This window comes from Pogona vitticeps, chromosome 1, assembly GCF_051106095.1.
Source record: "Pogona vitticeps strain Pit_001003342236 chromosome 1, PviZW2.1, whole genome shotgun sequence".
In the NCBI taxonomy this organism is placed as follows: domain Eukaryota; kingdom Metazoa; phylum Chordata; class Lepidosauria; order Squamata; family Agamidae; genus Pogona; species Pogona vitticeps.
This window is the reverse complement of record NC_135783.1, coordinates 250,101,404-250,123,591: the sequence shown is the minus strand read 5'-3', so window position 1 is coordinate 250,123,591 and position 22,188 is coordinate 250,101,404. Positions and strand designations below refer to the sequence as shown.

Here is a 22,188-nt window from a genome sequence, read left to right as displayed (position 1 = left end):
AGAAACTTTTGAACCCAGTTATTGCTGAGTGGGCCTGAAATTAGGCCAGACTAGTGTGCCTCTCCCTTTTTGTTATGCTTTCCCCTGACAATCCCTGCTCTGACACCTTGATCTCTCTTGTTCTATGATTATTCAACAGTGACAAAGCCTAGAATCACAACAGTCACGAATTTGTCATATTTGATGGAGTTGTCTTGCTGGTGAAGGATCCTCAGTCTCCACCCATTATATGTTGTTTCACTACAAATTAAGCTTTGCTGATGGCTGATTTGAACAAAAATATCCTGCCCTCAGAGTTATATACAACCAAATAATACTGGTAACACCGTAATATGGTTAATATGATTAATAGGATATCTGTGTGAGTATCTTCATCAAATTACTGCAGTTATATGTTCAATGAGGAAATGAGTTCCCCTCTGTTATGGTTATTCAGAGGCTATAGCTTCACATAATCTAGGAGAGAACCAGACACTGAAAATTGATTCTGGGCTTTTGCTGATTAACAGTAATCATAATTATTTGTCATTAAGTTGATTCTGATTCATGGTGACCTCCTACCTGAAGTTTTTTCTAGGTATAAAGTACTTAGAGGTGGTTTACCAGCCCCTCCTTCTGGTGACACTCTGGGCTTGTTCAGCAAGCCCAAGGATCCAGGGCACGTAATCCCACATATGCTCTGCCTCAGCCATGTGTGCTCCACCTGATCCTCACTGCCCCCTCTCCCTGGTGATACAGTGGCAACTTGAACTCCCAGCCCCTGCCTCTAGAGCCAGATGCTTCTCAATTCCCCACCTCAAGAGTTTGTGCTGGTGAGCCTTGGCTCAAAATGAACTTGGTGGTCTGGAAGCTATTGAAGACTTTTGCCACTTCCCTCTGATATGCCCATTGCTCTCCCTCCTGGACGGTAAGAATATCGTGTCTGTCACCTGTACATAGACAATATTTGAAATCAATGGGATTTATATGTGTTGATTTGCCAAATCCCCACTGATTCAATGGTCCGACTCTAGTTGTGACTTAATCTCAGCCAATTGATTTCTGTAATGTACTGTTCCAGGGAGTGCCCTCAAAAATTGCCGGGACGTTTTCAGTGTTGAGGAAAGGCAACAACACTTTGTCTTCTGAAAGGATGTGAGGACCACATTATCATTGAGGAGCAAATGTAGCTCACTTCTCTTGCTTGCCTCAATTCCTAGTATCCTTTTTGCCCCAACGCACTTCAGGGAAGGCTTTATTAGATGCAAAGCACCCTTCCTTTTGAGGTCATGTGATGTACCAATATTTCCTGTTCCTTTCACAGATGAGATAAAATCACTTTATGGTTGTAACATGAAGGCGAACTTTTTCTGTATTTAATCTTTTTTTTTTAATCAAATTTATTTAATGTATGATTGGTCTTCTGGCCCCAAGGAAATTAACAGTAGAAATAAATAAATTAAAATCGTGTATTAAAATGTAAAAGGCATGAAACAGATCAGCATGACTCCCACTCCCCAACAGCAATTTAGCAGCAGTAGTTAATTTGTGTTAAGGCCGGTGGTGGCTACTGTTTGTTTACCATGTAACTATAAATAGATGAGCTGCCTAGTTTTAAGGTGTAAAATGTTATGTTTGGCTGTGTCAGTGCTATGAAGGTAGCCCACCAAGGGTACTTGAGAGAGAAAAATCTAGGTACACATTATAGAACTAACAGGGAGTGAACGAAGGAGGGGATCCTGATCTGAAGGAAGAGGGGAGGAAAAACCCTTGCAGACTGTGTCAGAATTAAGAATGAGAAATCTCTGTTCTTTTTACACACAGATTGGGGAATTGCTTAGCACTTAAATCGCTCCGTGACAGCTGTCCCTGAAGGAAATTTTACCAGAGCCCTAAAGTTGGGGAGGTGATGGGGAACTACAAGAGCCTTGGGAAAATGTTCTCCGTGGTGAAACTTTTGGCTCTGTGCATAAAAGAGAGGCTGGGTGTGGCCAGCTGGGTGGTGCTCATGGCGCAGGGGTGGGGTTGCTCGAATTCCTCTGTCAAGCCTGGGCCTGTGCGTGTATGTTAAAAGATGAAACTAAAGAAATCTTCATTTCTTCACTTCCTCAGACACAGAAGCAGAGAATTAACACCTCTTTGTTCAGATGCTAACCACCACCTCTTCCATTGCTAATTTGCTTTTTCATCACTGGGCTTTTCTCTCATCTCCCGCCTGTGCTGTTCTTTCCAACTACTGTACTGTATTCTGGGAGGAAGCCACGTTCTTTGTCCCAGTAGAAGTGGCAGTTCCTCTTGCCTGCCTTAGCTACTGTGCCTCTTCTCCTCAACTGGTCTGATATGACTCATGCTGCCGCCTTTGTATCTTGCTATGCAACTGTTATGCTACCGATTAGATGAGGGAACTGCCACAGTGGCAAAGCAACAGAGGACAGATGTTAAATTCAAACACAAATGAATGTTAGCTTTGTGCTACCTGCTGAAGGTTCAGATATTACAAAAATCAAAAACACTCTTCTTTGTCCTATTTTTAAAAAAATAAAAACTACTTGTAACTTTCCAAAGGTTCACTTGTGTCATTACAAGAGAAGACAGAAGTGGCTAAGACTGTTGGGAGGAAACGTCTTGGACCTATGGTAGATCAAGGATGTGGAACATGTGGCCTTCAGATATTGCTGGACTGTAGTTTCAATTACAGTATCTATAGCCCTGTTAGGCAATGATGGTGGGTGACAGGAGTTGTTTCCCAACATCTGAAGGTTTATACTTTCCCCTCCCTTGACCTAGGTTTACACACCAGCTGTGTTAGAAACTTATTTGTCCTTGGACAGTATGATTACATGTGCATCCACAGCCACACATGTGGACATGTTCACAGCCAAACTATGGTTAGTATATGAAAATTGCACAGGACTGGTTGCTTCAGGGAAGAGGTTTCTATGACTGTGGCTGAACTCCTATACCCTGCAATGGGATGTGATGCTCCTTTGATGCCCTCATAAGCTTGATTGGGCTTTGCATTCCAGCAGTAGATGGAGCCAGAGCCAAAAATGAAGAGAGATTTCTTTAGTATGCAGAAGGACAGTATTTGTACCTTCTTCCCAAATCTTGCACAAAGTGTCCTCCATCAGCTTTGTGACTGTGGGGGACAGAGCAGAACTGAATAACGTCATGAGTGGGGTGAGTGAGGATGTGTAGCCTGGAGAGAAGAGCAGAGCAGAGCTTGAAGGACATGTTGGCTGGAGGAATCTGAGAGCTTTAATCCAAAACCAGTAGGTTTCCCAAGCCATGGTCCATATGCCTGGACTGAAAGCCGTGAATCATTTGGCTACCTGGGGATACCTGATACATGGCACTGGGAGAACATAAACACCTTTAGTCTCCAACCTTCATCTACTCACAGACCTAAAACAGGGTAAGTTTTCATAAGGGTCACTGAGATACCTAGGTGGAAGGCCCGTCAAGTCTTCTTGACAATTGAGGTGTCATGATCTGCCTTGTCTGAATGCCCAAGACGTGATGGAGTTCTCCAATCCTCATATCACATGTCTGTCTTATTTGTTAGGCCACTTTCCCACCCATCCACAATGGGAGAAGCATGAAGAGCCTCCAATCAGATGCCCTGTTAATTCTTCATTAATCAAAGAATTCACTTTTGTAGAGAAGCCTATAGAGGGACCGCTGGGAAAACCCTATTTTCTCAGTAGAGGAGAATGGTATACCACCACAAAAAAGTAACAAAAAAGGCAAGTGTAGGTGGTGCTGCCATTCCTTCTACATTAGGAATTCCTCACCTCACTGTCAGAAAGTTTCACACAAATGTATTTCCTTTGAGCCTGCATGCCATGATGGGTTGTTGTTGTTGTTTTGTCTTGAAAAGATTGTACATTGTTTAGTTTCCATCCACCGTCAGATTTTGGAGAGGAAAAAAGGCTGGCCCTAGCAACTTGTAGCTAGCTGGCTGGATAGCTCAGCGATAGCTTAGGTCTCGAGTTGCAGAACCTGAGGTTGGGAGTTCAGTTCCCCTCTGTGTGTCCTAGGAGAGGAGTGACCTCGTATGGCCTGGGGCAAGCTGCTCAGTCCTAGGGTGCCCCCAGACAAGGTGAATGGGAAACCCGTTGCTGAATATTTTCCACCTAGGAAACACTGAAAAAGGTTGCAATAAGTCAGAATTGCTTTGGTGGTGCACACTTATTATTAGTAACTTGCATCATGTCTTTCCCCAACTTAAAAAAAATGCAGAATAACACATATATTAGCTGTATTAACTGCTTCTCAGACTTAGGAGGGCTCCATCCCTTCCATCTGGGACTGCACTTGTATGAGAGCATGATCACAGCAAACACCCCAGCCCCTCTGGTTCTAGATGTTCTAAGTCACTCACGCTGATTGGTGGTGGTGGTGAAGGGCTGATGGGACACAGCCTGCTAGGTGGTGTGTTAATGGGAGCCGTGAAATTGAATGTTGATGGAATGGAATGATCTTGGCTTGCTGACGTGCAAGGAATGGCTGGGAATGGCTTTCTATGTCACCTGAGAAACACTCCTCATGCAATAAATACTTTTCTCTGTAGAAATAACCAGTGAAAAACCAAGAATGACCCTTTTAAAGTCTACCTTCCATTCTAATGACACCTGCAGTTGATGGTCATGATAAGTTTAAAAGGGAACTCCAAAACATCTCATGTTTGGGTTGCTCCCTTGCCTTCCATTGTTTGATAATGGAACTGCCTCTATTTCCAATAAGTTCTTTTGTGCCCCATTTCAGTGTTTGTGAACCCCATTTCTGTGATGTTTGGGTTCCCATTTCTTGAACTATTCAACGCCGCATATTCTACTGTCCATCAATCTATCCACTAAACCTCACTGGGTACCAATTGTGTAATGTGCAATATTACAGTACCTCACCACTTCATTCTCCATTTTTTGCTTCTGCAAATGTGCCTGCAGAACAGTACTAGCTGCTAAAAAGTGGCAGGCTCTTTAGGTTCTTTGGATAATGCAGCTTTGTCTGTGACAATCTGCTTTTACTACTGCTATCTTATCTGCCTATCTCATTGCTTCCAGCTGTACCCATCTACCCGTTGTGTTGTGCAAATAAAGCAGCTTGGTGTTGAACAGTTTTTCTGTGGGGATAAAAGATAACTCATCCCTGCTTATCCAAACCACTTCCCCTTTTACACTTAACAATGTTGTCAAGTGGACTGAACAGTGCCAGTGACTATGAATGATGTTGACCCGGACGAGATGAGTGACGGGTGCTGCATCAAGATGCTGATGGAATCCTTGTAGATCTATAATCTCCAAAGCAAGGAAATAGTGAGGAAGGTTTGGGGCTTGTCAGCACTGGCAGTAGATGAAGGTCTCGTTGGTGAGAAAAGAGCCTCAACCATATGCCGAGATTCAGCTCCCAAAACTAAGGAGCCTGTGTTTAAAGAATTGAGACCATAAACCTGGGGTCACCTTGATAGGTGTTGCAGGAGAAAAGCTTTATTCTATGAAGAAGGAACACGGCCAAGCAAGAGACTTGGGATACAGGAGAAAAGGCCCTGAGCACCGACTTGCATGCATGTGGGTTTGTTCGAGAATAATGACTCCACTTGGCTGCTTCAAGTGCCTGCAAACACCTCTACGTGCAAAGGGATTTACTCACTGAAGTGTTTCAGTGCTGCTGCTGTGAACGATACAGTGTTACTTAGGCTTATCAGATGCAAGTGGGCTGTAGTCCATAAAAGCTGATTGTGAATACTTGTTAGTCTTTAAGATTCCATAAGACTGTTTTCTTACTCCTGAAAATGAACATGGTTATTCCATCTCTGATGAAATTTTGCATATATATATTTAGTTGCACGTACAGTAATTAGCAGCACAGTTGATATTTCAAAAATAAAATTCACATGTTATTGCTCAAAAATAAATACATTGATGAAAAGTGTTGAGACACCTCAGGGACTTAAGTGTTTATTTGACAGAAGCTTCCATGGATTTTTAATCCATTTTTTTCAGACGTATTTTCCAATGTATCTGAAAAAGTGGTCTGATCTTCAGGAAAGCATTTGCCAAATAAAACCTGCCAATCTTCAAGATGTTACAAGACTTTCAGTAGGCGTTGCTGCAACAGGCTAACCCGCTAATCCTTACGTAAATAATTAAAACAGTTTCTTCTTAGTTACTTCCAAACAGAAACATATTTATTCCTTGCTTTGTGTTTGTGTGTGGGGGATCCCAAGAAGCAGCTCTTTCTTTGTTATTAATTACTTTCAAGCTCTTAGCAAACTGTGGTAATTTGGCAGCTTTTAAATTGCCTTTTGGTATATGCAGCTTCCATCCAGAAGCAGCCTCAGTTGGGACTTTCCAGAGACAGTAAAGTGCAACATTATCTTGTAAAAGAAATTGAGTTGTCTCCTGAATACTGTGTGTTTACCCCAAAATACGTAAAGACACATTCTCCATGTCCAATGTACTCTCCTCTAGCACCTGGGATAGGGGGTCTGGCCTGTTCCCCTTGTTTATTCTGCTTAGTCGTGTCGCCTGTTTGCCTTTTTCTTGTCTTTGGTTCTAAATATAATCCTGAAAGCTTGATAGAGTTTAAGTGTGACCACACCCAACCCTAGCAGGGCAGGAAGAAACCTGTGTAGCAAGACAGGGCAATGTTGATGTTAATGAAATCTGGAATCGACGGCTGGGTTTGAGCTTACATTGTTCGTACTGTCTTTATCCACCTTCCTTGCAAGTCATTTGCCTCTTGTGGATATAGAGTGCGAACGTGGAAATAGAATACTTTGTTCTGCTCCACTTTTGACATTTTCCCATTGTGCTTGGTTTGTAGCAAAACATTCGTGACAGTCTGTGGCTGAAACAAATTGAACTGCCTGACATTTTGTTTTTGTTACATTTGATTATGTGACTTTGTTTATTTACACCTTGAGTAACAGTTCTGTCCACAAGGCAAACAAGAGACACTTGCTGAAAAAAGCTGTAGTTTTGGAAATGGGTAAAGAAACCCCCAGTCCTGGCACAGGCCAGGTTTCTGCAAATATGACTCCAGGAATGGAAGATTTTCTGGTACACAAGACAGAATCCTATCTGTAACTTTCCACAGGTATTCATTTGTGACAAATATGCTGTGCTTTACAAGAAATCTGTCCAGAGAAGCTGAAAGCTGCTGGCACAGATGTATATTATAATTCACAATCCCATCCATTTCATGATGGATTATCTAGTGGCAATTCAACTGGCTGGATTTGTCTTCTGATGCAGAAAGGAATACGGATCTCAGTGCAAAACCACAGTTATGATTGACTTCAGTAGGATTAGGGTCATGTTTTGAGTACGTTATTTTCTAGGGATGCCTGCAAGATTTACTTAATTAATCGAGCCATCGATTTAAAACTTTTGACTAAAGCATTCCTCAGTTAACTAGACAGTAGATTAAAAAAAAAACTGGGTAGCTCGGGGTTTAGGTATCTGGCTGTGAAGCCAGAGGTTGGGAGTTCGATTCCCCACTGGGCCCCCTGGGAGCAGAGCCAGCTTGTGTGTGGTCTTGGGCAAGCTGTACGGTCTCAGGACACTCCCAGAAGAAGGGAATTTCTCTGTACCTAAGAATCCCTGAAAAGGGTTGCCGCAAGCCTGAATTGCTTTGACAGCACATTATTACCATACAATTAAAATATATAAAACAATTTGCAAAACACGGAAGATGACAGGTGAAAGAGATCTCCCCTTTCTTGCTCACACAAGAACAGCTCTTTTAAAAGGAAGTGGACTTGTTCATGAAAGCTCACATTAAAATATAGTAGCTTGTTTTTAAGGTGCTGCAACATTTTTGTCTTTGTTTTTTATTTTGTTTTTGCCTGATCTTCTAAGATTATGCTCCTTCAGATCTCTCGTTTTATTCACAAGCATATTTAATTAGTTAGCTGTTTAATCACGAGAGCTACCATGGTATAGTGGATGTACTGAGACACAGGATTCAAATCCTTACTTGGCCACTGTTGAGAAGTGGCAACAATAAATGACTCTTTAAAGCTCAAGGTCCATTAGGGTCACTATAAGTCAGAAGTGACTCAATGGAATACAACAAATACAGTTGTTTAATTATCAAGTCAAAATGATTATCTGAGTAAGATTGCATTGCTTGGATGATGGCACTAATATTTTTACCTGAAGTAGATGCGAATTGTACTTGCTGGTAGAGAGCCTGTTAACGTGAAAGTAAGTTCTAATATTGGTTAAAGGACTGTAGCCTAAACCTACAGGTCAGTTGCAAATACTCTCTAGATTGCCTATGTTAAGCAATGGTTGAGTGTGCCAGTACTGGCACAACGTAATCTTCTGACACTGCTACATGACTGGGTAGGAAAGGATCTTTGTGGACAACAGGGCAGCTGAAGAAGTGGCTATTACTATCACTTCACATGTATTTGCAAGGCACCAAAATAGACACCTGGGAAAATCAGAACCAAGACATTTATTTTTTAATAACAATATCAATAAAAATAAAAAGCAAAACCAGACATAACTTTCTGAAAACAGCTTTCTACCTCATAATTTCACAGAAATTAGCTTGGAGATATTGTTTTGCCCTCCCCTCCTTTGATTCCTGAACCATTTCTTTGTGATACTCTAAGCACAGCAAATTTAGGAAAAAATTGGTGGGTACCGAAACCTCAACTACTCTTCATGCTTGTTTTTTTGGGGGGTGTGAATGGAGGAGGTTAGCTGGAGTAAAACTGGAGTAGCTTCCTAATGAGTCTGTCCATTCATTCTTTCATTCATTCATTTGTTCATTCATTCATTCATAGCCCAGCCTATCTCCATCTTTCCTAGCATCCTGTCCCTAAGTGAGAGAGCTTTTTGCAGGCATGGTGATGTTGCTCATGGTGTAAAAGTGTGACTACCTTTTTCCCATTAGCGTGGCTGTATGAATGGTGACAAGTGGGCAATGATAACTCCCTTAGGTTTACTTAGCAATTCAGCCCTTATGGGTTCCCCATAGTTGTTCTTCACTCTTAGTTCTCCTCTGCTGATGGTTCTGGTGAAACACATCCATTCTGCCCCCCTGTCACCATTTCAAATGCTCTAGAAAGTAACTCTTGCTCCACACTGTTAAAAAACAAACACCAAATAACAGATGAAGGAGGGAAGGGAATGAGGAGGGCACAGTTTGTTCAGATGCAACAATGTTGCAGAAGGCAAAGGAAGTGGGAGTGCCTCATGCTTCTTGTTCCTGACCAATTGCAATGTGTCTAAAGAGAGCACTATAACATTCCCATCTGGAAGATGTCCTCTTAGCAGTGTCCCGTGCATCTCTTTATTTTGACTGGATATGTGGAAGAATAGGAAGCAGAAGCCACTTGCACAAGCCAGTTCCTTTAGCAAGAGAAATGCATCTTGTAGTGATCTAAGACTTTAGAAGGGCAATCGTATTGCCATTTTATCTTGCTTCCCAGGGAAACAAATATTCCCTGCCTCCATCTTCGCATGAGAGAATAGACTGATAGTTATTATCAGTTCTTTCATTAGCTACAGAAACTGGTATATAGGTTTTTAAAAAAACCCATGGGCCTGAACCTTGGGGCTATATCTGCCTAAGGCTAAATAAGAGGCTGGCGAATCCAAGCAGGGTTAGCATGAATTATAAATCCAGAATAATACAGGAAAAATTGACACATACCCTTCTTTTGACCAGAGCCTCCCCTCCCTTTAAATCCACTCAAGATGCTGAACTGTCCTGAGTGCTGGGTTCAGATGAACAAGGAGGGAGGTCCCAAGCCCCTCAAGAATGAACATAGTTTGCCATACCAAAGAGTCTCCTTACTCTGCTTCTCCCAGGCTCATTTTTTACAGACTAAAGCTAGGACATGACACTACAAGGCATGTGAACCACAGAACCACTGTGATCTTCCCCTGACATCTGTTTAATTATTTTGTAGCTCCAGCTACATCTTGGCTGGCATTAATACTGGAGGGCTTGTCCCATTCTTGCCTTAGCAGGAATCCTGACCAGTCAGCACTACTGAGTTAATAAATGTAACTTCTGACTAAGAAATTAGATCCCTTAAGAAAAGTCACAAAAACAAATAAATCCAAAAGTAAACATGGTTTGCTTTAAACAGTTCCATAGAAACTCTCAATCCCGGGCGCCCCAGCGCAGGCCTCCAACCGGTGCTGCGTCCAGAAGTGCATCTTCAGCACTTGTGAAAACTGTGCTGAGTTGTGGCAGCAAAGTTGAGGTGGCTGCTGCCTCCCTTTTACCTCCTGAAGAAGGCCAAGAGTGGGGGGCTTGGTGGACGGCAGCTGGGCTGGTATTTAGTCTTTGGGTGTCTTCTTGCTGCGTGAATTCCACATGCCACGTTTGGAATGGTAATAATGGTAAAAGTTCCTGAGTCGCAAACGTTCCACCTCCAGCCCACTCTGAAGCACCCTGGAAAAGAGGGAGGGGGGGGAAATGACTGTCATTTAGCTCTCCCAATGTAAAGATTAATTAAAAAGGTGGATCACTATCACATATGTCAGTGAACCACTTCTTGAGGCTCACTCACACACTAGTAACATGGAAGAGATGCAGTATGTACATTCTTAGTAATGTAGGTTTTAAGATTAGGTTGCATCACAGATAAAATACAAAACAATTTTAAATGTTACCCTTCACAGCCAGACTGAGAAAAAGGCCACCCACAGGTATTCATATGGCCTTCATGGACACTTTCGCTATCCCCAGGGCACTGTTAATACACAAACTTCAATCTGCAGTTGGGAGAGAAGATTATTTTTGCTTAAATAGTCCGTTAGTTCTTTTTAAAGCGAATTAGCTATTCTGGGCACATCTTTTCTGATGAAAGTGCAACCCAGAAGTTGCTGGCCAATCTGAAAAAGGCCCGTAGTCCTGAAGAAGCTGCCACCCCTAGTCTCTACCTTTATAATAATCTATTAAGATGGCAATATCTGACCCACTGATAAGAACTGTTAACATGAGGGCTACAAGCAACCGTGCTTTTGGTGTGGTGGCTCCATACCTATGGGATTCACTGCCCAGGAAATGTATTTTGTTCACCTTTGGAAATTTAAGGAGAAAATTGAAAAAGCCTTTGTGTTTCATGCTTCTTTATACTAACCACTGATATTAATTCTTCGTATCTCATCAATTTCTGTATTGTCATTTTAATATAATTAGTTTATTATTATTTATATATGCAATATTTTGTACACTATCCTGGGAGATCCATTATGCCCTAAAAAGTGGTTCACAAACTATAAGTGAATGGATAAATGCATAAAATTCGGTAACTGAAATCAGAGGAATAAGAAAACATCAGTATTTTCCCTTATAATTCCCAATGCAGCACAGCAAAGAGGACCAGAACTCAGTACATGGGGAATGAGGCTTGCTGTTATGGGATAGCAACCCTAACCCTAACATTAGGAGGAGAATGGAAGAGGAATGGTCCAAGGAAAGTCCACTGTTGGATACCAAAGCCTCCCAATCCATATAGACTGCCATTCTATGATGCCTTGAAGAGTGACCCAGGGGCCCTAGGATGATACAGCCCCTCTATGCCTGAAAGTGAGCCACTTTCAGAAACCTCTTTGCAGGCATGGAAACACCTTACTTGACTCACCAGATAAGGAGCCTTGTGGGGCAGTGGCTAAATGGCAGTCAAGACTTGGTTCATGATTTGAGTTCAGTCCCAATGGGCTCAGGTAGCCGATTCAAGGTTGACTCAGCCTTTCATCTTTCCAAGGCTGAAAGCTTGCTGGGGGGGGGGGGGGAGGAGATGTGTAGTCTGTATAATTAAGTTGTTAACAGCCCAGAAAGTGCTTTAAGTGCTGTGGGACAGTATATAATGTATGCAGCACACTTTGCATCTGTTTTTCCTCCAACAGCCCCTCCCACTTTTGCCCTGCTGGCACCCATCCCACTGAACTTTGAAACTGACGGTTCTTCCCCTTCAGAGGTTTTTTTTCCCTCTTACTTTTCTCTGTAACTCTGCTAAAAAGGCCATAGAAAATTACTGAACATATTTTGGGCTGTGGAAAGCTCTGGAAAAGAAGAATAATGGGTGGACAACACATCTAACAACTAAGGGAAAATCTGTGAGTTTTTCCATTTCCTGCGCTTCCAATGCAAATTAGGGACAGAGAGACCCTGAATCCCTGCTGCAAAACCTAGGAGGATCAGATTTTCTTTTATCAAACAGAGGTTAAAATCAAAGGTGAATGCAGCCTTCCAGCCCTTAGCAGATTACAACAGGGGCTGGAAAATGGTATATGTCTCTTGAAAAGAAAATTTTCAAGCCGACTGACAGCCTAAGGGCATTTCCGCACAGTCACAGCAGGCTGCAATCACATTTCAGATTTTGCATGAAAGCCCCGGGGCCTTTTCAAAGGCAATGGAACAAAATCCTGTCCACATAGATGGCAGCTGTATAGCTTTGCTTGGGAGAATAAAGGACAGCTGTACTGCAATGTGCCCTTCTCTGTTAGAAATGTGGCTAGTTGTGTGATACAATAGGAGAACACATAGCTTCCAAATAATTTAACTGCAAAATGACATGGCAGGAGAGAGAAGATTGGAACCGGATTGCTGTTTGTCATTTAGATAAAAAGAAGTATTAAATTAGGATGGCCGGAAAATTCAATGCCTTTCCCTGAATAGTCTAAACCTAAATACATGATACATCTGTAGGAATATTTACGATCTATATACTGAATCTGCTTGCATGCTGCTGACTGGCTTTCCCTGTTTCCTGCCCCTCCCTGCAATTACTGCCTGGAGAGGAAAAAAGTATAGTGAGACCTAAAACCACACCTTTGTGCCATTTATCTGCAGCTGTCTGCTTGGGTAAGCAATCTGCCTTGGCATGTATATAACCCTATACCTCCACCTCGGCAGGAAAGACTTCTGTGACTGTAGGCCACCTCACCTGTCCAAGAGCTCCCAGTCCTCCCCACCCCAGCGGTCCCGGAACTCTTCGGTATTCATCCCTCCGATGCGATCAAAGTCGGATTTATAGATTCCAAAGAGTCCAAAGCCATTCACTTCCCAGTAGCCTGAGAAAAATGAGACGAGAATGAGCCCTTGATCTTGATATGGAAACAAGGCTGAACTTCACAGAAGAGACAGTCCTGGTCTCTGGTCCCTTTTGCTGGCCCCAAATCATGTTACCCCATGCAGATACAGAACAGATACAGAGATAACGTATTGTGTCAGTTTGGCTCAGTAAAAGACTATGTAAGCTTTCCACCTGCAGAGAACTTTGCATGCAGTTGTACTTCATTCCTTTTTTTTTTTTTTTTTTGGTCTTCTTATTCTTCAGAACTGAACAGTTCTCCATTATTGAACCGGCACAACTAGACTACTGTACTGTGTTTGTGTTTGTTCTCCTTCACAATCATTTAGAAGTGGGCCTCTGAAGTCATCTCTGCATCATGCATGATGGAACAAGTTTTGTGAATATATCACTTCCACTGAGAAAAGACATATGAAGGCAGAAGTAGTACATTGCACTGTACAGGTTTTTCTTGCAGTGATCTCAAGCTTTCCCTAATAATTTTAAAATTAAATAGCAGCAGAAAACCACAAGATCTGGCAATAATACATAAAACAAGATAAAACCGAACTTGGAAATTTTACTTTTTTTGGACTATACATCCCAGAACTCCCCATGGCCAGTGTGGGAAATATGGTCCAAAAATGGGCCCCAGCTTCAGTGACTGGCATCCCTAAGAAACCCTTGGGAAAAATCTTCCCTGACACCTGAGAAAGCAGGTCCCAGGAAGTGTGAAGTATTCTGAAATAGATAGACTAATGGTGTGACTGTGTACAAGACAACTTCCTCTCTTCAGGATGCTTTATTTTTCATGAATATGCCTCACAAATGTGGAATCTGGTATAGGTCTAGAATTTAGCAGGCTGAAAATCCCCTTTTAAAAATCAAGTCATTTTTTGCTGTTAAGATTACAAAGGCAGGTTTGAAATGTGTAGCTAGTACCTTGGGATTCAAAAGATAGAGCATGTGTGTATGTATACATCCTCTCTCTCCCCACCCCCAATGCATGTGTGCACATGTGAGAAAGTGAGGGAATATGAAACAGAAACCTAAGCAGCATTTTCAAGGACCAGGAATGGCACTTTGATATCTTGCAGATCTCTTGTGTCTCTCCCCAGAGCTAAGAGAAACACCAACTATGCAAAAGGAACATGCTAATTTAGTTTATGTAATTTATAGGAATTGATTAGGTTTTGTTCTTGTTTTATTTATTTTTTGCTATTGTTTGTAAATGAAGAAAATGGAAAAGCAATATATAAAAATGTCAATCAATTAATCAAACATGGCAGAATCCAGCTGTTCTTATGCTGTTCCCCCTAGCAGAAGAACACCATAGCTCTAATGTAAGCCAACTACCTGTGATAAAAAAAAAAGAAATGATTTTCTACTCTTAAATCCTCTTAAACGTATACCACACATCTAGCGTGTCACTGGCTGACAACACATAAGTGGATTAGGTGCATTACACCAGGTGTGCTGGAAGGAGATGGAATATCTTTAACAAACATAATAGTGTGCCCTTGAGCCAATTCTGACTTATGGAGACGCTTTTTCAGGGTTTGCTAGGTAGCAGTGGGCCTTAGAATACTAAGAAGTGGTTTACTGTTCCTTTCTTCTGGGGGCACTCTGGGATGTGCAGCCTGCCCAAGGCCACCCAGGCTGGCTGTGCTCACAGGAGGCACCACGGGGAACTGAACTCCCAACCTCTGGCTCCTCAGCTACACACCCAACTCACTGAACGATCCAGCCAACTCTAACAAGCCCAACTCAAATGACCTTACTCAAATAACATGGGGAGGGGGATAACCCCACTTCTGGAAAAGGAAAGGTTCTTGCCAGAGTTGCAAACTGAAAAGGAGGGCAGGAGAATTCTATTACCTCTGCCCCGAAGGCGAAAAGAGGATGAGCATAGGGAGGGAAAGAACATCCTGAACATACTTTTCAGACATCTGCAAACCAAAAGCATATATTATTTTGAAGATGTAGGTTGCAACTATACTTCCTTTTTCTTTTTAATCTACAGAAATTCAAGAATTCTCATCTGGATTGGGATTCTAACAAGGAAGCAATGGTTTTTTTAAACACCCATCCACTGTGGTCATAAATTTGAACCAAGGGTCCTGCACCTTTAGTTTATAATATAAACTTTATATTGTGAAGTAGATCATTGAAGGCCAAGCAGGCTAAATTCCCAGAAAATGACTCTGTCTGGACCACTGCCAAGCCCACAAGAGTGCTGTGGGAGAAAGGCCTCCAGGCAGAGTGAACAACTGCAGGGAAATACTCCTCAGGAGAAGAGGACTCCTTGATAGCAGGAGACTTCTTGAGGGAAAACTCCTCCTTAGTGAGAGAGCAAGTCCTGCAACAGAGTTCCTTTGCTGGTCAAATGCTGAGCTGTGGGTGGGATTTAAGCAAAATGTTTATATAAATGTTATGCTGGGATTGGATTTTTTAAAGACAGTATCTCTTTTTGTCTGATCATACCTGCGGTGTATATTGACCTTTGCTGTTGAACTTCTTGTTGTGTATAGTTTTTGGACTGCTTGCCCATCCTTCCTGGATGTTCTCTGTTTGTGGTTACTACTTTTAAAAGTCAACTAAAAACATGGATGTATATTCAGGCCTTCCCTCCTGTCAACACTTGATTTTCTTTTATTATCTCTTTATTTACTACTTACTCTATTTTTGTATTGCAATTTGTTACTGGTTGTCTTAAGTAATATTTTTGTGTTATTTGATTGTATTTATGTTACACTGGAAACCGCCTAGAGTGGTCATATAGACCAGATGGGCGGGATATAAATCAAATAAATAAATAAATAAAATACTGGTTTGCCTTCCTGTTTGAAAATTTTCAGACCTTGACTCTAGTTCTTTGCCAGATGCTTTATGTAACTTGCTGGAAGGATTCTGCTTCCTAGGTCTCCGCCTAAAGCTACAAGTGCTCCAGCCCGCAAAGATGTTGTCCTTGAGCCCAGCTTAGCTGGAAGAAAGACATTACCCATCCCGCAACCTTTTCTGGTGCAACTCTGTCACACATATTCAATGCAGTATTTGAATATATGGAATGGATTTCAGCTGAGTGGCAGAAATGAATGGCTCCTGCACAAAGCTCAGGCATCTTGAACAGTTCAGGAACTATGCATATTTCACTGAGGCAATAATTTGCCATTTGATATCAATCTTAGTATATACACACTCTTTCTCTTCTGTAAAGGTAAAGGTTCCCCTTGATAAATTGTCCAGTTGCATCTGACTCTAGGGGGCAGTGCTCATTCCTGTTTCCAAGCCACAGAGCCAGCATTCGTAGACAGTTTCCATGGTCACGTGGCCAGCGCAACTAGACACAGAACGCTGTTACCTTCCCACAATGATGGTACCTATGTATTTATCTACCCGTATTTTTACATGCTTTTGAACTGCTTTCTCTTCTGCAAGTCTTCCATTAAAACAGGTAGATGCTTTCTGAATATCTCCCTCTGCCCATGCTGTAGCTTCCAATGGCAATGTTACTATTTAGGGCTTTTCATGTCAAAACCATTTAGGTACAAGCAGAAAAGTCAGGTTTCCCAAGAAGGAAGTCAAAGCCTAGACCACTGGTTCTTAACCTTGGGTTACTCAGGAGTTTTGGACTGCAACTCCCAGAAGCCTTCACCACCAGCTGTCCTGACTGGGGTTTCTGGGAGCTGCAGTTCAAAAGCATCCGAGTAACAAAGGTTAAGAACCACTGGCCTAGACTCCATCCAGATCTCTGTTCTGAATTTGCTGCACTGCCGTCAGGCAAATTTTTTGGCCTTTCTGTGTGGACTTGAGGGGCCTGACAGGAGCCATGTCAAGTTTCAGCTGAAGTTTACAAAGTAGCTTCTTCTTTTCTCAAAAAGAATAGGGAATGCAGAAAGGAAAATGGGTAGGGACAATTTTGAGACTTAGTTTTTCTTGGGGATATCATATAATTGCATACAACAATTACAATAAGCAAAACAGAGAAATAATAAGACAAAACATACGGTATTATAACCATAATACTCAAAAATGCTTTCCCACTTTTTTGCTTTCAACTTCTTAATAATATTATTGCAGCTTATATTACTCCGATTACTTAACGTAAAAGCACAGAGTATAATATCAGCGTTTCTAAATGCTTACTATGCTTAGGGTCTTTGAGATATTCAGTGTCCGTATTCTATTCTCAGATAACCACAGTGAGTCATGTTAACATTTCAGGGGAACAGAAAAAGAAGTTTTAAGGTGAGGTATTGTTTTTCTAGGGACGTGGTGGCGCTGTGGGCTAAACCGCAGAAGCCTGTGCTGCAGGGTCAGAAGACTAAGCAGTCATAAGATCGAATCCACGCGACGGAATGAGCACCCGTCGCTTGTCCCAGCTCCCGCCAACCTAGCGGTTCGAAAGCATGTAAATGCGAGTAGATAAATAGGTACCATCTCGGTGGGAAGGTAAACAGCCTTCCGTGTCTAAATCACACTGGCCATGTGACCACGGAAAGATTGTCTTCAGACAAACGCTGGCTCTATGGCTTGAAGAGCGGGATGAGCGCCGCCCCCTAGAGTCGGACACGACTGGACAAAAATTGTCAAGGGGAACCTTTACCTTTACCTTTATTGTTTTTCTACCTACGACGTTTGTGTCTCTAAGTGTGAGGGCTTGAGGCTTCCTGTAAGAAAATTAGTTGGAAACCAGGGCAGGACAGCTCTGCCAGGAGGCTGTCCATTTAAACTCCACAATGATAACTCACTGTGGGAGAGATGCAGCCTTGCATGTGGAATCTGGCTTCTCAAAGCAACAACTCTGCCTTACCATTGGGTTCTTGTGGAGAGCTCCCACAACCCAGTCTCATGACGATGGGTGCGTAGGCCAGTTTCCCCTCTACACAATGCTTCCGGATGCTGTCTAGGATGTTGAGTGGGAAGTGAATGTGCAGGTCACACAGGAACACAATACTGCTACCATCCTAAAGGATGAAAGAGCAGTACAGATGACCCATATGAGAAAACTGAATGGTTAACAATTCTGGAAGATCCTCATATCTCCCCCCCACCCCTAAAATTCTCACCTCAATGGAGTCTACCCCAGCTTGAAGTCCAGCTGAGCGTTCAAAGTTTCCAGTACGCTTCAAGTATTGATACCTGTGAAGAAGATGCACACCAATAACAACCGGCAGGAAAAAAATGTGCAGAGATGATCAGGAGATGGAGAACCTAGTGGAGAACAAAGTGCCATACAGCTATAAGTGGCCTTGAAGCACTGCATGCTTCCAAATAGGAGGAAAGTGGAGTAAACAACAGTGCAATCTTATGCAAGCTGATTCACAAGTAAGTTCTAGTGTTTTCAGCTCTCCTGCAGCCTTAATTTACCAATTAGTCTGATCAAAGCAAAGCAAAGCAAAATGTTCAGATTAAATTGTCAGCTTGGTATCTGACAATAGCCAATATGTTAAGGATATCACTAAAACAGAGACTGAATGGAGAAGTGGCTGTAGCCTGGAACACAGACCGACAGACACAGAGTCGTCATGATTAATATTCATTGTCCTGCTTGTTTTTTACCCTGTACTAAAGCATTTCAGCTGATACTCTTTGCTTATTCATATCTCCTTTCTCAGACATAGATTTAATAAAACAGTCTAGTCATGCATGAAGCTGGAAAGTCTGGGGAGAAAATCAAGCATTACATTTTATTTAAACAGCCTTAGTCATCTCCCAAGAGGCTAACTGTACTGACTGTATGACATGAAGTAATGTGTTTGGACAGCGTTAGCAGTTCAAATCACAGAGCAGACAGGCAGCTTTGAGACTGAGCTGTGCAGGTTTAGAAAAAGCACTCCACCAAAAAGGTTCCAGAGGTTCCATTACTGTTCAAATTACCTGGGCAGGTGAGCCTTCTGAAGGGCCTTCTCCACATCCATGTCATCGCTATCAAAATCCACAAGGATAACATTGAAGTTGGCATCCTTGGTATTCAAGTATAAGTTGGACATGTCTGAGATAAACTGTTGAACCCAGCGAGCTTGGTTCTTAACTGGAAAACATGAACAAGAAGACAACACTCTCAGTGTGTGTTTCATGCTGAGTGTAGACTTCAGAGGCTTTTAACCTGTGACAAATCAGTATTCAACTAGTAGAAAAATCATTATACAATGAGAAAATATGAATGTGCAATCAGACAGCCATTTTCTTTTTTAAAAAATCACCCATTTATCTGTATATACTTGGCCTTTCTACATTTTCTGCATAGTGATTTCTACAAATGCAGAGACTCCTCTGTAACTAATTTAGATTGCAGAATTTATCCCCCCCATCCCCCAAATACAGAAAAAGGCTTCATGATTTTCCTTCTCTTTCTCTACTATACACAAGAGCATGGCTGATACAGCCTCACTGCGTTGTGCTTGGGAGAGATTTATCAGTAGCAGCTTTGTCAGGAGTGTGCCCTCCCCACTTATTCCACACTACTCTGAAAATATACGGAATGAAGGAATTTTGTGGGAGGGACAAATCTTGGTTGTTGCACAAGTCTGCACCTTCACTTCCTAATTACCGCATGAAGTTCCCATGCGATTTTCCTCACTTCGGTAGTATCCAAAGGAAACAATGATGGGAAGCAATAATCTAGTCACTTGGGACAACTTGGTGATTTGGCCAAGCCCTCAGTCAGAGCCTTTCTTTCATTTTTTTTCAGAGCAACAGTAGCAGTACAAAAGATGGATTGCTGACAGTGGCATGTCTATTGAGCCCAATTTCTCCTTTGGTAAAATGAGTTTTGCAGGGTTTTGTACAGGTTTGAGTGGAGATGAAAGAATACTGAGTTTCCCTGAAACTAAGGCAGGGTCTTATATTAATTTTTGCTCCCCCCCCCCAAAAAAATGCATTAGGGCTTATTTTCAGGGGATGTTGTATTTTTTTCATGTACAACAATCTACATTCATTCAAATACAGTAATGTTATCTTCTTCTCACTGCTACACAATGCTGCACAGTGGTGAATGGCGAGGTTTCACTTAACTAGGGCTTATTTTGGGGCTAGGGCTTATATGATGAGCATCCTGAAAAATCTTACTAGGGCTTATTTTCAGGGTAGGTCTTATTTTCGGAGAAACAGGGAGAAAGAGAGAATGAATGTATGTTTGCCTTGGAGGGAATGAAGCCAAATGCCAAGCCACTCTAACAAAATTCACTATTCAAAATTCACGAGGTCTTCCCGGCCCCCTCCAAAGTATAGCATTGGTTCCTCAGAAAGCAGCCCACATCCCTGAGACGCAGGTCTCTCACCTGGCACCACAAAATGCACCATGACATCATGCCTCCAGCTGAGCCGGAGAGGTCGGCAGAGGATAGGTTTCCCATAGAGCAAGCTCCAGGCACTAGGTGGTGGCTGAGGTTCGGTGGAGAGAGTCGCAGGCCCCTCAGGGTTGACCTCTGTGCTGTCCTCTGACTTGCCTTGGTGGAGTAGGACGTAGATGTACTCGGAGAGCCGTACTGTCCTCTGGCCTCTCTCCATCAGTTCTAGTTCCACCAGGTAACGATTGCCCCTGGCTGTGTCTCTCCGCTTCTCCACATTGATGATCCGCAAGAGGGTATAGATGCTATAAGTGGAGCAGAAGAAGAAAATGGGACATATCCCGGGATTGTTAGATTGTAGCCTCATCTAGCCCTGTATTTTATAGATTGAGGTGTGACTAGACGGGCCAATTATTCCAGCCTGGATTAATTTAGCACAATCTAGATGGGATCTTCTCTCCCTTTGAAGGTTAAAAAAGATAAAAATTAAAAAAAATCACCCTCTTCTCTTCTTTTCTGTGCTTTGCTCAAGCCACTGAACAATATTGAAAAATGAAAACTTCCTTGCCATTAACCTGTGAAGGGGAAGGGAGTGGAAGTTTTCAATTCACATAATGTATCAATGAGTTAGCAACGATTAATAAGAAAATGAAAACTTCCCTCTTCCTTTCCCTCTGCGCGAGAGCTGCAAGGATGCTTTCTATTAGTTGAGATAATTAAGTGGTTTATGCAAAAGGACATCTTAAGCCAAACACTTTGCTTCAATCCCAGTTATCATACATGCTGGGAATGAATCAAAATGAAGTAATTCTACCAGCACCAAAAAGCTGTAGCCCCTGACAGGAACCCAAAGAAATGAGGGCACTATGAAAGAAAGATAGGCTGGTTTGTAAAGGTGTGGTTGCCAGTAAAAGGAATGAACTAGCCCATCCCCAACCCAGACCAAACTGTGGGACAAATACCTGTCTAATTGTACTCTGACTGGCAGTGGATCTCCAACATCTTTTACACTATCCACTACTTCATCCTTTTAATTAGAAATACAGGATCTTGAAGCTGAGACTTACACAATTGAAGTTATGTGCTCACAACAACCCCTTCATGGATTGCTGCCTTGTTGTGGCGAAGGGGCTTGAGTAACTCAGAGAAGCTATGGGCTATGCCGTGCAGGGACACCCAAGACGGACAGGTCATAGTAGAGAGTTCCGACTAAACACGATCCACCTGGAGTAGGAATTGGCAATGCCACTCCAGTATCTTTGCCAAGAACGCCCCATGATCAGAAACAAAAGACTAAAAGATATGACACTGGAAGATGGGCCCCTCAGGTCGAAAGGCGTCCAACGTGTTACTGAGGAACAGTGGAGGACAAGTACAAGTAGCTCCAGAGCTAATGAAGTGGTTGTGCCAAAGCCGAAAGGATGCTCAGCTGTGGACGTGCCTGGAAGTGAAAGGAAAGTCCAATGCTGCAAAGAAAAATACTGCATAGGAACCTGGAATGTAAGATCTATGAACCTTGGGAAGCTGGATGTGATCAAACAGGAGATGGTAAGAATAAACATCGACATCCTGGGCATCAGTGAACTAAAATGGACAGGAATGGGCAAATTCAGCTCAGATGATTATCATATCTACTATTGTGGGCAAGAATCCTGTAGAAGGAACGGAGTAGCCTTCATAGTCAACAAAAGAGTGGGAAAAGCTGTAATAGGATACAATCTCAAAAATGATAGAATGATGTCAATACGAATCCAAGGCAGACCTTTCAACATCACAATAATCCAAGTTTATGCACCAACCACCATTGCTGAGGAGACTGAAATTGAACAATTTTATGAAGATTTACAACACCTTCTAGAACTGACA

At 42.3% G+C, this 22,188-nt stretch overlaps 1 protein-coding gene and 1 long non-coding RNA gene across 2 annotated transcripts in view; one reads left to right on the top strand and one right to left on the bottom strand.

Annotated features, from left to right (window-relative positions):
* Nucleotides 1-8,433: 8,433 nt before the first annotated feature.
* Nucleotides 8,434-22,188, bottom strand: part of B4GALNT4 (beta-1,4-N-acetyl-galactosaminyltransferase 4) — a 251,205-nt gene continuing 237,450 nt past the window's right edge. The window contains exons 15-20 of the mRNA XM_072985559.2: nt 20,314-20,627; nt 18,911-19,064; nt 18,100-18,172; nt 17,844-17,997; nt 12,905-13,031; nt 8,434-10,404 (exon numbers count right to left, since the gene is read on the bottom strand). Of these exons, the coding sequence (XP_072841660.2) occupies nt 10,290-10,404; nt 12,905-13,031; nt 17,844-17,997; nt 18,100-18,172; nt 18,911-19,064; nt 20,314-20,627 (937 nt within the window). The 3' untranslated portion in view covers nt 8,434-10,289. The remainder of the gene's footprint in view (nt 10,405-12,904; nt 13,032-17,843; nt 17,998-18,099; nt 18,173-18,910; nt 19,065-20,313; nt 20,628-22,188) is intronic.
* LOC144586034 (uncharacterized) lies at nt 11,953-15,229 on the top strand. The gene is made up of 2 exons (XR_013540724.1): nt 11,953-12,074; nt 15,054-15,229. It is a non-coding gene; the product is annotated as an uncharacterized LOC144586034 (long non-coding RNA).